Here is a 14,706-nt window from a genome sequence, read left to right as displayed (position 1 = left end):
TTTTGCAATAATAGTACGGTAGGTGGCGGTACAAGCTATGCATGCAACCCCCTATTCAACTCAAAGAAGAAGAACACTCTCAAAGTTTCTGCTTCCGGTGTGATGTGTCCTTTTCCTCCTACTTTAGTGTGAGAGGTTTATGGAGGATCCTACCCTTCGATAAAATCTGTTTCCATCCACCTTGAAAGGTGACTATTATCTTTGCCAAAATGACTGAACAGATGACGGTTAGGGGTACCTTGAAGGGTCACAGTGGATGGGTCACTCAAATAGCTACCACGCCACAATTTCCTGATATGATACTGTCCGCGTCCCGAGGTAAGCTTACACAGACTTTACAGCGCTGAATGTGCATTAATGTTGCATAGTGTGTGGAAAAACGCACTCAGATTACGATGCCAAATGCTTCGGGCAAGGGCAGACTTGCAAACGTGTCTAGCTAAATGAATTTTCTTTCTCGTCCAGCTTTATTGTTAAGTTGTCATCTATTCATGCCAGTTAAACGTGTGTAACTTCGAGGTCCGTTCGGTATCTCTTATTTGAGTCTGATGGAGTTGCTGTTCGCGTACATCTGCAGACAAAACGATCATCATGTGGAAGCTGACCCGCGACGAGACCAACTATGGGATCCCTCAACGCGCGCTGAGGGGACACTCTCACTTCGTGAGTGACGTTGTGATCTCCTCCGATGGCCAGTTCGCCCTGTCGGGGTCCTGGGATGGCACCCTGCGGCTGTGGGACCTGACCACGTGAGTGTATTGTCAGATAAGGTGGGGAGACGTTTTTACCCCGTTTGTGTTGTAAAATAAAAAAAAAAAAAAATCAGTAAAAACTAACGTTTCCGTTGTAATGCCACGTTGCAGTCAAATGTAGTCTGATTCTTAGCTCTGTCATTGTATATTGTGTAATATTGAATTGGATTTACCAGTTTTTCTGAACCACCAGGGTTTGACATAGCTTGATGTAGCCAGGAATTCAGTGGTCTTTCTACTACAATTCCTCTTATTGGTAATTGTCTGTGTAATGGTGGTCTTTATACTCTTCTTCTTAGTGTGAATTGTCTGTAATGGTGGTCTTTCTATTCCACCTCTCTTAGTGGCACCACAACTCGCCGCTTTGTTGGTCATACCAAAGATGTCCTGAGCGTGGCTTTCTCTGCAGACAACCGTCAGATCGTCTCTGGATCCAGGGACAAGACCATCAAGCTGTGGAACACCCTTGGTGTCTGTAAATATACCATCCAGGTCAGTCCCTTTTTATTAGTTTTTACACTTCACACATGTCTGTCTGTATATATGGAACTCTGACGTGTGCGCTCCCACAGGACGAGAGCCACACGGAGTGGGTGTCTTGCGTGCGTTTCTCCCCAAACAGCAGCAACCCCATCATTGTGTCCTGTGGCTGGGACAAAATGGTCAAGGTAGGACTCCACTGTGCTTGTCTTACTTGCTCTAATCCTAGTTTAATTGATCTAGCTAGCTTGTGCTAGCTGTTTAAAAGCACTTTACCCAATGATTATTAAATCTTTTTTTAACATTTGAGTTCTTGGGCACTGATGACAAGTCCTGCAATTATGATGGGTAGAGACTTCAGGCTGAAGGCCTTAAGAATCAAACAAGTCTGTGGCTATATGCATTCAAACTATTTTCTTGCAGGTGTGGAATCTCGCTAACTGCAAGCTGAAGACAAATCACATTGGCCACACTGGCTACCTGAACACTGTCACTGTTTCTCCTGATGGTTCCCTCTGTGCCTCTGGAGGAAAGGTATGGCTTTCTGGCCTGTGGTTTTTTTTAAAAAAGCTTTCCATATAACTGATCCAAGTCTGGAAGGGAACAGGGGTTCACATGATCTGATGCATTCTGATTTAAGAATGAGCCTTTCAGGTATTAACTGAAGAAAATGTGTGTTCAAAAATGGGATGCATACGAATGCTGGATTCCAGTGTGGTGATGAAACATAAATGCCATCTGTCACCATGATGATAAAGAGGCTGTTTCTGAACACTCACTTAAATCTTGTTTGAGGAATGGTGGAATGATGTCTAGCAGCTCAGGGTCACTGCACTGATTGGCTTTTGCAGGATGGACAGGCCATGCTGTGGGATTTGAACGAAGGGAAGCACCTGTACACGCTGGACGGTGGCGATACCATCAACGCTCTCTGCTTCAGCCCCAACCGCTACTGGCTGTGTGCTGCCACTGGTCCCAGCATCAAAATCTGGGTGAGTTCCCATCCTTCCTTAATCTGTATGGAGCTAATTGTGTTAATATTGGCTGGACTTTCAGTTTGACTCAGAAACTTTTGGAGGCATGTTTGTGTATAATGCTTGAGTGTTTGCTTCTACTTTTAGGGTCATGAGAAATCCTATTGCTGTTGAACCTTGAGCACACAGACCCTGTTGGTCGAAATGCCGCCGAGGCAAACTATCTTTTTAGAAGGGCAGTTGGAATGAGCTTCAGGGATGAAACTAAAATGCCTTCTGTAGTTCTGTGATGATACAAGAGGCTGTTTCTGAGATCTCTACCTGATCCCAAAACGTTTGCTTATCGTACATCCCTAGTATCGGTAAGGGTAGCACTGCCTGGCTAACCGGCTTTCTTTCCACCATTTCATCAGGACCTTGAGGGCAAGATCATCGTGGATGAGCTGAGACAAGAAGTCATCAGCACAAACAGCAAAGCTGAGCCACCCCAGTGCACCGCTCTTGCCTGGTCTGCCGATGGACAGGTGAGCTTTGCTTTCTTGTTGTGCATCCAAAATTGATTAATTTTTTTTTGATGCATTACCAGCAGACCCCTGTGATTATTTAATTGTGTTTTCTGAAACTGTATGGTGACAGTCCTGCAATTATGAGGGGATTATGTTGGTGCTTAAGTGGTGTCGTTTTGTTTGTGATCCGTTCTTCTTTTTCCTCCCTCTCCTTGATTCATGTTTTCTTTTTTACAGACTCTCTTTGCTGGCTACACTGACAACCTCATCAGAGTGTGGCAGGTTACAATTGGAACTCGATAGGAGACCTTTTTTTCTAATGAATAAAACTATTGAATTAAAAAAAAACATTTCATTCTGCTTGTTCATTTTTTTATCCTTCAGATACCATTTTATGGTGTGGTGGTGTTTTTCCCCTCCATGTATTGGCACTGGTGGCAAGCAGTAGGTGTTTGTAGGGGAAAATACTAGGCGGGCGTGCACATATACATTTGTGTGTGAGGGAGAAGGGCGGAATTTTCAGAGTTAAATAGATGGCGCCAACCAGAATTTCGAGTGATGTTTCCAGCATATTTTACTCGGGCTTCGTGTATGGTAACTAGGCAACGAAGTCCCCGGACTAAAATTAGCTTGGCAACTAGCTGGTGAAACTGAAGGTGCAGTAGTCGCCAGGAAAATAGTTGAGTTTTATATAGACCCAATGAGCAATTCGTTTTATTAAAGTGGATAATTACAATTGTTAACGATTCCCAGCTGAGTTGACGAAGAGGCTAAGATAGCTCGCTAGCTAGCTGTTCATGTCCGGCTCGGTTTGAAGTGTGCCCAAGAAATGGAAGACGATACGATACAGAAACTACACTTGTCCTCACCACACATCTTTGTGGAGAGAACTTTGGCTTTGATTAAACCCGACGCTGCAGATAAAGCGGAGGAAATCGAGAGCATAATCTTACGATCTGGATTTACAGTTTTACAGGTAAGATACCTAACCAACGAACTCGTCACCTGACTGCATACACAGTATATTGTCTACGATAACCAGTGTTGGGAAGCCGTGCCAATGGTCACAGGCTACAGGTTTTTAATTTAGACACCTGTTTATTTTTAGAGGAGCAAAGGAGGCCGCTAATAACTTTTAGCTAAAGCTTTTCTTCTTTGCCTTTGTAGTAGTGGAAAATGTCATCTCCCATGACTTATAATGCACAGCATTAGTACGGCCTAAGTGGGTCTAAACCAAGTTAAACTAAACCCATCTAAGCCCATTCCAGCACACACACACCCAGCCTCTCAGTCTGTCCTATATGTTTTCCAGTGTGGAGACAGTTTCCTAAGGTATTGTATTTTGGTACAGACACTCTGTTCTAACATATGTTAGATGCAGGAGAGCTGACCATGGATCATAGGCAGAGATTTTGACGCAGACTGGCCTTGTTCTCCAACAAGTACACAATAAACTGTCAGTAATACATATATAATTTTAAATAGTTACAGGACATATTACTAATCAGCAATGAACATTTAACATGTACTGCTAATTCAAAGTGCTTATTATTACATAATGATCTATTTTATTTATTTATTTATTTTTAAACATTTCAGTGCACACAGACACTGATCATGGACCAAATTATCTTTGCTGATTCTGCATCAAAATACATGTTTAGTCAAGTGTTTGTTTGTTTTTTGTTTTTGTTTTTTTAAATGTGTCATATCCATATCATTTGTCTCGCATGAAACAGAAACGAACGCTACAGCTGAGTCCGGAGCAGTGTAGTGACTTCTACGCTGAGCAGTATGGAAAACTTTTTTTTCCAAGTCTTACTGCCTTCATGAGCTCTGGACCAATCACTGCTCTAGCACTGGCTAGGCATCAGGCCATAGCTACCTGGAAAGCCTTGATGGGACCGGCCAATAGTACTACGGCCAGAGAGACGCATCGTGACTGGTAAAACAAATGTTTGGTTGGTTTTGTTTTTTTATGGTTGAATTATTTCTCCAATATTTATTTTATCTTTCTGTACTATATAAAGCTTGATTTTATTTTATCTTTACTCATTTTTCAAAATAGTCAGCTGTGGTTTACATGTTTGTGCTCAAGATACTACATAAAAGCTTACGTTTATAACCCATCAAGCATAACAAAATTACATTATTGGCTATAAAACAGGTAAAGGTCCTGGTAAATGGTGGATATGTTTAAAATAAATAAACAAATTCCTAGTTGTTAGTTGGTAAATATAAAATTGCAGTATGTTTTGTGAAGAATATAATTTAACAGTGTAGTAAGAAATTATACTTAGTCATTATTAGGAATAATACAACATTAACCCTCAAAAACAATATTATATTCTGCATTTGGGGTAGTTTTAAATATTTGTTTTATAATAATAGATGGCATGAAAGTTACCTCTCAGATTTCCACAGGGTATAATTCTAAGATCACAAAATTCATTTAGAAATTCCGATGTACCACGAATCTGGTCATTTAACATTCACCAACATTTTGGTAATTAATCCTGTTTTATGTTGAGACCTGTTCAATAAAAGGATGCATGTAAATAATTTAATTGTACTGCTCCATACTCAATTACATGTTGACATAACGATACACTTTTTAGCATGTCATCAGATTGAAGTCTACAAGTGAGCTTTATCAGGTGTCATTTGTATTTAGTCCTTATATTTTAGGTGAGCATACATATTGTCAGTTTGATGAACTGGTTGGATGTTGTCAGTTCCACTTACTGAACCCTTGACTTTTGAAAGCAGCCTTTGGAACTATTACACATTAAGTTAATGTATTGTAGCATTATTTTGTATTCAGGGCTTAGCAATTGCATTCAATAGCAGTATCCCCAAGCATGCAAATATTATCTGCTATTAACAAAAGAATAAAGTAATGTAAAATAAATAAAATAAGTTTTAAAGCACCAGAAATTTAAAAAACAGATTACAAATGCCAATATGGAACACACAAGTGATGTAATTCCAAAGCAATAACGTATACATAAAAGGTGATATTCTGTACATTTGCCTTATATTTATGAGTTTGTCTTCAAAGAGATTGAGGCACAAATGACAATTGTGATTGCCCTAATACTCAAACTGCACAGGCACTGAACAGCAATAAATAATGATGAATATGGCATTTGATCATCCATAGCCTAAGAGCAAGATTTGGCACTTCTGACTTGAGGAATGCTGTTCATGGCAGTGAAACATTCTCAGCCGCTGAAAGGGAACTAAAATTCATGTTTCCCAACTGTAAGTCATACTATGAAGCTAACCACATTTATTATGAAGCTAAACATTTATTTATTTAAGTCACTGAGTTTGTGTGTGTGTATGTGTTTTAGCTGTGATTGAACCCATTCCCATGGCTGAGGCTGCCAAGGATTACCTGAGCAAATATATTAACCCAACACTACTCAAAGGCCTTACTGAGCTGTGTAAGAGAAAACCATGTGATCCCTTCGTAAGTGTGACCATATCTTTCTCTGTAAAAACGTTATTGCATATCTAAAGATGATGATACATTATGTTTATTTTCACTCTTCTTGTTACTTCCCTAATATATAGCCTACTTTCCCTGTAGATATGGCTGGCTGACTGGCTGATGAAAAATAACCCTAATAAACCCAGCATAAGTAGTGGAACTGAAATTCAGAATGAAGCATGATCAGAGATGACTTTTCAGTCACATCAGTATGCACCAAGTTAGGTTTTTATATAATCCAAATGATTGTTTCTCTACTGCTGAAAGTTGACTGGTCTTAAAATTAAATCATTTTGAAATTTCTGCCAATATTTATTCATTGTGCTTTAAAGAGAGAGAAGGTGAGAGAAAGAAAGGTAGAGGTAGTAAAAACTGCAATTTAGCAGTGCACTACACAAAGAAATTGGACATATCAGATCAAGGTCCTTTATCAGCTGTGCAAGTGTTTCTTAAGTTCTAAGAGGAGAAACCTGTCTGAAACCATGTTTCTCTGGAATGCTTATGCACTACACTACACACTATACTACCTGTACAACTCAAACCGCAGTACAGTGCAAATATTAAAAAAAAATAAGATACTATATCAAATAAAATACAGTAATGTTGTGCAAGCACACAAAATAAATATAAATGCATAAAATGCATTGATAAATGCACTTTGTCTTTCTTTGTCTTCTTTTAGCATATGTTCTTTAGCAAACATCCCTCATCCTCAGACACATGCAAAAATGCAACGTGCAACACGTCACATAGTAATGTCTGATCTCACCGAAATCTACAAGCTACGGTCTTCTCTTGCACGCATTGCCTTTCTGAAAAACAAAAATGGTACATGGACTCAACAGTTTGAGTTTAATCATGATTTTGATCATTTATATTTAATTTATGTACGCTATTATTTTTATAACGAAAACAAAATCTTTACAAAACAAGGAACTTCTTTCCTGCTCTGGAGGTTCAGATGTAGCGCGTTTGGGGCGTTATCCTCTGACGTCGGTGTGCGTTTTTCATTGGCAGTCAGCATGATAAGCAGCTAAAGCCATCCAATAAAATGTCTCCTTACTACAACCCAGTTCTTTCATCCAGTAATATAAAACCATCCACAGGTCGGCGCAATAAGGAAGACTCCATACTGGGGAACTCAATTAACAGACGGACTTTTCAGGAGACATTACGCTTTTAAGGTACGGTATTTTCACTGAAACCATTTAATGGCGCGTTAAAATGTCTCTAAAAATAATTTCGCGGTAAATTCGGTGTAAGTCGTGGTGCGCTGCGCTTGTAAAAGCGCCTTAGAATTACGTAACTGAAGGCGAGTGGCATGGTAGCTGCGGCCAAACATTGCAAGTTACAATGTTTCTTTACTGTGCAAGGCCACTTTAATAATGACGCATCATCGTGCGTTTTTGCTACTATTTAGCAACACGTTTGCTCAGTGGTAAAATTTTACATTTTCTGGGTATGTTTACATTGAAGTAATCTAGCTTCTGCTAAGCTAATCAAAATGGTGGGAAATGTATACACGGTGGGCATGCAGTCATTTTGTTACATAACGCACACCGTTTCGTAATATTCAACTTTCGATTTTTTGTTTGTTTTTTTTATTCCAGGTAATCGCCCCAAGTCAACTGCCATGTCCGACGCCGAGCAGCAGTTTATGGAGACATCGGAAAACGGCCACGAAGGCGACGAGGACTTCAATGGAGCCGAGACCTACGAGGAGAACGACGAGGCGCAGGCCGAGGAGGAGGCAGAAGCCGGCGACGACAAAGCGGCCGAAGATGAGGACAGCGCTCAAAATGGAGCTTCCGAAGGCTTGCAGATAGAAGCAAGCAAAGGCGAAGAAGACGCCGGGTATGTGTGAGAAATCGGTGTAGGGGCAGGGGAATGTCGAGCCGAAAGTCCGTAGTCTTTGTTCTTTTCGTCTTTTGTTGGCGCCATGTGTCGCGTGAAGGGGGATGGGCGTGCTAGTGAATCGTCGCGGGCAGGAAGCGGGCCCTCGCTCGTGGACGTTCTGCACTGTGTGTGTTCAGAATAAATTCATTGACACAGCATGTAAATATGCATACGTGTTCTTTAAAATATAATAAATATTTTTCTTGTTTTTAAATTCTGATACTTTTTTTTTTCTTATTCCTTTAGGAAAATGTTTGTTGGGGGACTTAGCTGGGATACTAGTAAAAAGGATCTCAAAGATTACTTCTCTAAATTTGGTGAGGTGACGGACTGCACCATTAAAATGGACCCAAACACTGGAAGATCAAGAGGATTTGGGTTCATTCTGTTTAAAGATGCAGCAAGTGTAGAAAAAGTAAGCACTGATTGGTTGTAACATGCAGCAGCATTTTTTTTTCTTCTTCTTCCAAAGCCAATAAGCACAATAAGGGGTTTCCTGTCCCTCCTGTAGGTACTTGCACAAAAGGAGCACAGGCTTGATGGACGTCAGATTGACCCAAAGAAGGCTATGGCAATGAAGAAGGAGCCAGTCAAGAAAATATTTGTTGGTGGTCTGAACCCAGAAACAACAGAAGAAAAGATCCGGGAGTACTTTGGTGCCTTTGGAGAGGTACCATATCTCACTGTGGATGGTTGCTTGAATACATTAAAATATATCGACCAGTATGTTATAATGTAGATGTTTATTTTTATAGTAATTCTACTGCCTCATTCTACAGTTGTAGATGTTTGTTTTGAGTTTGACACAAGCGATGGTTTTCAGTTAACAGGTTTTTGTTTTAGTTTATATTTCCTTAATGTCATTGTTGCAGATTGAGACTATTGAGCTTCCAATGGATCCGAAGACCAATAAAAGGAGAGGGTTTGTCTTCATCACATTTAAAGAAGAGGAACCAGTCAAAAAAGTCCTTGAGAAGAAATACCACAATGTCAGTGGAACCAAAGACTCAAATGGAAAAGAAGGACTTGTGAGTTTGTATTTTCAGTTTATTTCCTTAAATTAATTCCAATTAATTTTTTGGGGGATGTTCCATTAAATGGATCTCGCTCAAACACCACAATTTAATACTGTTCAATAATGGTGTTTTAAACACCAAGATGAAACTGAACTGTTACATTTTAAATGGTGTTTTCCACAATGGAACATTTAGTGGACACGCTCAATATTCATACTCTAAAATGTTACAGTGACCATTGCTTACAGTAACCCAGTAAAAAGGATGTAAACTAGTTAGTTGAGAGCACTTTAAATTCTTTTGCACGTGCATGAAGCACATGGGATGAGTAAGTGTTGATGGTTTTAGACAGAGGACTTTCGGGGAAATTTGGGAAAAGAAGCCACAATGATGGCAGGATTGTAGACATGGGTGATGCAATACTAATATTTTCCATTACAATCTGATGCCAATAACATTTGTGTGTGTATATATAAATGGAAAATATTTGTTAAATGCAAAAATGGAACACTTTTTGCATTAGTATTAAACTGTTAAACATCTGACTTCATTCTACGCTTCAGTAAGAACGGCTATGTTTAACTGTTTTAAAAATGTCATTAGTATGCAAGATTTATTTTTTGTGTCAAATATGCTAATGTAATCCCATCAAATCATAAATAATGTTCTACGCTAAAAGAACAACTGCTTTGACTTTTACGGAAAACATTACATTTAGCTTAATATCCTAAAGTAGAGGGCAAGTGTTGGTACACTGTGGAAAAAAATTAATCAGTTTTAATCCTAATAATTTCTAATACTTCATTAGTCTTAATTTTCATGAAGTTACATTTTATATCTTGATGTATGAGAGGATTGAACACCACTCATGCTTTGTGTTGTTGCACAGATTAGCGGTTGATGCGCACTTAAGTACATTTAAAATAGTAATGATACGGTTTGTTGAATTTTATTTAGTACCTTGAATGACAACAGTATAACATAAAATAAGTTGATGGTTTACTGTCCCTGAGTAAACTCAAAAAGCCTTCTTTTATGGATGAACTTATCTGCACTTGTGTATATAATGTATGGTGACTGTTTTAAAATGTTACACTTTTTACCCATTTTAATTTTCATTAAGAAACGTACTCAATGTTCTGGCTACATGTTTTAAAGAAAATATAATTATTATGCTGCTTATCAAACAAAGTTGAATGACTAGCATTACTGTGATAATGCTAATTACATTTTAACAACATGAGCTGGGGTTACTCATGGGTTAATAGTGCCATGGCTGTGAGGGACCCATTGCGAAGTTTTAGAAAATTACTTTGCAACCACTTGGTGTCCAAAAAGTACACAGAGGTCCTAATTTTCATATAAATATCAAATCACAATATTCAAAAGGGCTATGGTTAAAACAAAGCCCAGTGAATTATTATAGAGCTCCTAGATCATATTCTCAGAACTTTAATCCTGTTCTCATAATTCCAGTATGGAATTTCATTGAATGCAGTGTTTGGATAAAACGTCCCTCTTGTCTCTGTCTTCAGTGTGAGATCAAGATTGCCCAACCTAAGGAGGTGTACCAGCAGCAGCAGTATGGAGGTCGCTATGGTGGCAGAAGCAGGGGCCGTGGCGGTAGGGTGTGTGTGTGTGTGTGTGTGTGTGTGAGAGAGAGAGAGAGCCCAGCATGTTCAGGCTTTATAAAAATATTCCTTTATGCAGAGTGTACATTTTTGCTTGAACAATGTTTTGTTGCTTATGGTGTGGTTTTTTTTAGATTTATTTTATTTTTTTAGTGTCTGTAACCTAACCAGGGGTTTTGGTTTGAGGTCGTAACCCTGACCTCTTGTCATCTCCTCCCAGTTCCCAGTAAAGTAGCTTATACCATTGGCAGCATTTGATTACGGTTAGAAACAAGTGAAATGGGCTGCTTTTTGTTACTGTTTGTTTTGTTTTTTCGGGGGTTTTTTTGTGGGGGTTATTCGATCATGTTTTTGTATATGGGGGGGGGGTTGCCTCTTTTAAAAGATCACTTAAAATATTTGAGGCCGAAAGTCACCTGTTGTTTATAAGTCATTAATTTGTGTAGTAGTTGACCAATATAGGTTCTTCACTACCCATGACTGACTGACTATGATTTTTGGAGAGCAGCATGACAAGTGACCGATAAAACTCTATTAGATTGTACTTTGTAACATGCCATTTTAACAAATAACTGGTCCAAAACAGCTCGACAGTAAAATTGACATGATAGAGTGATTAACAGTATGGTTTACATAATAAACTATTCCTTATTTTTGTGAGGCAAGTTAAGGAAAATGAAATTCCCATCCGACATCATAAAATAAACCATAAATGCACATGAGCATTTTACTGTTTTCCTGTTCAAAAAAAAAAAGCCAAACACCAAAGGTTTAAAGGGCCTGTTGAGAAATGACATACCAGACAACAGCAAATGGCAAACTAAGAATTTTAGTTGACGACAAGAATAATAATTACAGTGGTGAAACCCTGAAGCAGTTAACCTGTGCCATGTTACCATGAGCTGAGGAAATGGCACATCAGTGCGGTTGGCTGTCACGTGCATGAGTCTGTCTGTCTTTTTGTTTTTTTAATACATTTTATATATGACCTCTTTTGGCCCACTGGTCTCAGCTCTACATAACGGAATATCTCAATTTCTGACCTTTTACAGGCCAGGGTCATAACTGGAACCAAGGCAATAACTACTGGAATCAGGGCTATGGAAACCAAGGCTATGGCTACGGTGGGCAGCAGGGCTATGGTGGATATGGTGGCTATGGAAACTACGACTATTCAGCAGGCTATTATGGCTATGGCAGCAGCTATGACTACAGTAAGAGCTCTTTGTAGATCACGTTTTATGTAACTATTATTTTGTGAAGACATGAATTAAGAAATTCTCCTCCTCTTCCTGAAGCAGACCAGGGCAACACAAGCTATGGGAAAACTCCAAGACGCGGTGGTCACCAGAGTAGCTACAAACCATACTGACCAAGTGTAGTGCAGGTATACCATACCATTTTCGCCATGTTACCTGTGTGTTGAGACATGATTAATCTCAAATCATTTGATCCACTTTGGTGGTTGAGAAACACTCAAGTAAATGATGCACTTGGAGATCAACTGATTTGACCCAGTTTACAAGTCCATCACTTGGGAGCAAAAGGGTTGTTTACTTGTCATTCAGAGCAAAAATACTTTTTTGAGCAAAATGGTAATTTAAGCAACTAAAAGATCATGCTGTTTTTCTTTCAAAGGTTGTAAGACTGCTGACCAGGAACCAGTGAACTGGTCCCGGTGAACATGGCGGTTCAGTCTTTTACTTTTGGATCTTGGCAGAATCTGGAGTTCTGCTCCATTTTGTACAGACAACAAATAAGGAACTGGGGGAAGCAAACATCACTTCACTTTTTATTTTATACTTTTTTTTTTTCTCCATTTTTACATTTCCAGAGATGGAAGTGTTATTTTTTTACTGTACTTTTTGGTACCTTTTGAAATCTAATGTATTGTATGGTTGTATTTTACATCTTGGCTGTATTTCCCACACCTAGCCTTGGAGCTGTCAAGAAACTTTTTTTTCTTTTCTTTTCTTTTCTTTTTTTAAAAAAAAAACAACATTTTTTTATGTGTTTCTGTACCTGGTTACTTTCCTCATGTGCTCTGTGTTGCAAAGATGCATGGCTCAAAATCTGGGGTGAACTGAAAAGGGATAGACGAAGATTATAAGATGCTTGTCCTGTTTAATCTACAGGCCACAAGCTGTTTAGGTGACCATTTCTTGTCTCTTTCTTGTGTCCTTATGTTTTGCTTTTAAAGAGAGATCCCTTCCTGCCTTGTTAGTTAATTTAAAAAGTGGCTTTAATAGTGCTAAAATTATACCTCAAAGCATACACCTGTAACTGTAAGAGGACTCTTCCTCACTCACTGGAGTCTCATATCTCCAGTGTCTTGGATAAATTTGGTGGAAATAAACTTGGTTTTTAAGATGTCTACTGTATGCCTAATACTTTTGAATAATGGCAACTATGTAAGCTTACAGGTGTGTATTTATTGAACTTTGATCATGTCTGATTACTAGGTTATTGCAGTTTAGCACAGGGTTTATTGTCCTGAAATGGTATGACTGAAATATTGGCTGATAACACTTACTGCATGATTGTGTTTTTGCATGCTAAATCCAAAAATGCTTTCAGGATTTCTATCACCCATAGTTTTTTGTTCCCATATACTCGTGTCATGTGTAGTATGGAAAAGCGGTGCCAAGGAAAGTGGATCTGTTGGCAGACTTGCTGGATACTGAAGAGGGATGTTCCTAAAGCCAAGCACAGGCAAATATACATTGTACATTTTAGAAGCAAGGTTGTAAATATGTTAAATGTAAGAACAGCCTTATTTATGAACAAGTAATTTATACTTAAAACCTAAACTATGTGTGATAGAAAAATTCTAAAAACATTTTAACAGCATGGAGTGCTGTAGAGTCCCTCTCTTCTTTTTTTTCCCTTCTTTTTTTTTTTTTTTTTTTTTTTTTTTTGTTCTTCCCAAACTAAAAGTTTAAATTTTGTTGCCCAATATAATGAATGTACAATATTTAAGACTGGGCATTCATTAGATGATGCAGTCTTTTCTTACTCTGGGTCTACTACATTAGTTTTTGTGCTTCATTTTTTCCATGTTAATTTTGAAATGGGCATAAGAGAAGGTCAGGCAAATACTTCGTATGTGAGAAACTGATGAAAGCTTAGCTATACCAAAATTGGATTTACACGGAAGATGAGTCACTAGTCAGCAATGTAACAGCAGCTGCTGTCCAGTGACCTAGGCATTTCAACCTTCTGACAGCTGCCATATTAGTCTGGCAGATCAACTCTACTGTGTTTGATAAAGGAATATGGAAGGATAATTTTTTTAAAAAGTTTTTTTTATAAATACTTTCACTGTAGGTTTCATTGAAGTTTAGCGTTGATGCAATTGGTGGTGTCTGAATATATTGCAGTGCAGTGTTCCATAAACAGAATTTTGTTTGAAGAATTACATTTCAGTTGACCCATCCCTGTCTTACCCTTCTTTTAAGGTTTCTGCAATTTATAATTGACTTAAGATGCACAACAAAAGGCCTAGTAATTTGATGACAAACGTTCATATGCTACAGGCTTCATTTCAGTAGCACAATGTGTTTATGGTGCTTAGTATCTTGTCCACATGCTTATGGTGGGATGAAAACATCTACTGAAGCATACATCATAACATGATGGAAGGTTTCTTAATCTTTATCTCTGATTTGTACTAAAGTTTGAAGGGGGGGGGGGGAGAATTCCAGAGTTTGACTGACTTGTACAAGGCAGTTTAGTAATAAAGCATTATGACACAAGGGCCTCTTTACTAAATCTATTTTGAAGGCAGTAAAGCTTGCAATTGCTATAGTGAATAGTGGAATATTAGACTTTTCATAAAGAACAGACTCACCATTATATTTTCAAAAGCTTTCTTTCACAATAGTTGTTCTGCAGATCTTGATTCTTTTCTCCCAATCTTGGACTTTTAAATTGGCTTTGGTTGCACGTGCAACAC

The 14,706-nt window shown here is 38.5% G+C and overlaps 3 protein-coding genes across 4 annotated transcripts; all 3 read left to right on the top strand.

Moving 5' to 3' along the window:
* Positions 1-96: 96 nt before the first annotated feature.
* On the top strand, positions 97-3,067 carry rack1 (receptor for activated C kinase 1). The gene is made up of 8 exons (XM_027016693.2): positions 97-318; positions 578-749; positions 1,097-1,244; positions 1,325-1,420; positions 1,656-1,766; positions 2,084-2,224; positions 2,620-2,730; positions 2,950-3,067. Exons 1-8 carry the CDS (start codon positions 210-212, stop codon positions 3,013-3,015), a joined length of 954 nt encoding a protein of 317 aa, XP_026872494.1. The 5' UTR covers positions 97-209; the 3' UTR covers positions 3,016-3,067.
* A 265-nt stretch (positions 3,068-3,332) lies between these two features.
* On the top strand, positions 3,333-6,817 carry nme5 (NME/NM23 family member 5). Its single transcript, XM_027016719.2, has 5 exons — positions 3,333-3,688; positions 4,452-4,657; positions 5,876-5,976; positions 6,069-6,187; positions 6,308-6,817. Exons 1-5 carry the CDS (start codon positions 3,542-3,544, stop codon positions 6,389-6,391), a joined length of 657 nt encoding a protein of 218 aa, XP_026872520.2. The 5' UTR covers positions 3,333-3,541; the 3' UTR covers positions 6,392-6,817.
* Positions 6,818-7,290: 473 nt separating this feature from the next.
* On the top strand, positions 7,291-13,125 carry hnrnpaba (heterogeneous nuclear ribonucleoprotein A/Ba). 2 transcript variants are annotated; one of them, XM_027016722.2, is made up of 9 exons: positions 7,291-7,392; positions 7,819-8,062; positions 8,351-8,519; positions 8,616-8,774; positions 8,977-9,132; positions 10,656-10,743; positions 11,804-11,965; positions 12,053-12,138; positions 12,390-13,125. In XM_027016722.2, the coding sequence occupies exons 2-8, from the start codon at positions 7,842-7,844 to the stop codon at positions 12,121-12,123; spliced, it is 1,026 nt and encodes a 341-aa protein (XP_026872523.1). In that variant the 5' UTR covers positions 7,291-7,392; positions 7,819-7,841; the 3' UTR covers positions 12,124-12,138; positions 12,390-13,125. The 2 variants fall into 2 exon arrangements, with proteins under 2 accessions (XP_026872523.1, XP_026872522.1); XM_027016721.2 differs by having other exon boundaries at positions 12,050-12,138.
* The last annotated feature ends 1,581 nt before the right edge of the window (positions 13,126-14,706 follow it).

This window comes from Electrophorus electricus, chromosome 12 (genome assembly GCF_013358815.1).
Source record: "Electrophorus electricus isolate fEleEle1 chromosome 12, fEleEle1.pri, whole genome shotgun sequence".
Lineage (NCBI taxonomy): Eukaryota > Metazoa > Chordata > Actinopteri > Gymnotiformes > Gymnotidae > Electrophorus > Electrophorus electricus.
The sequence above is the reverse complement of the archived record's forward strand: the minus strand, read 5'-3'. Positions and strand labels throughout refer to the sequence as shown.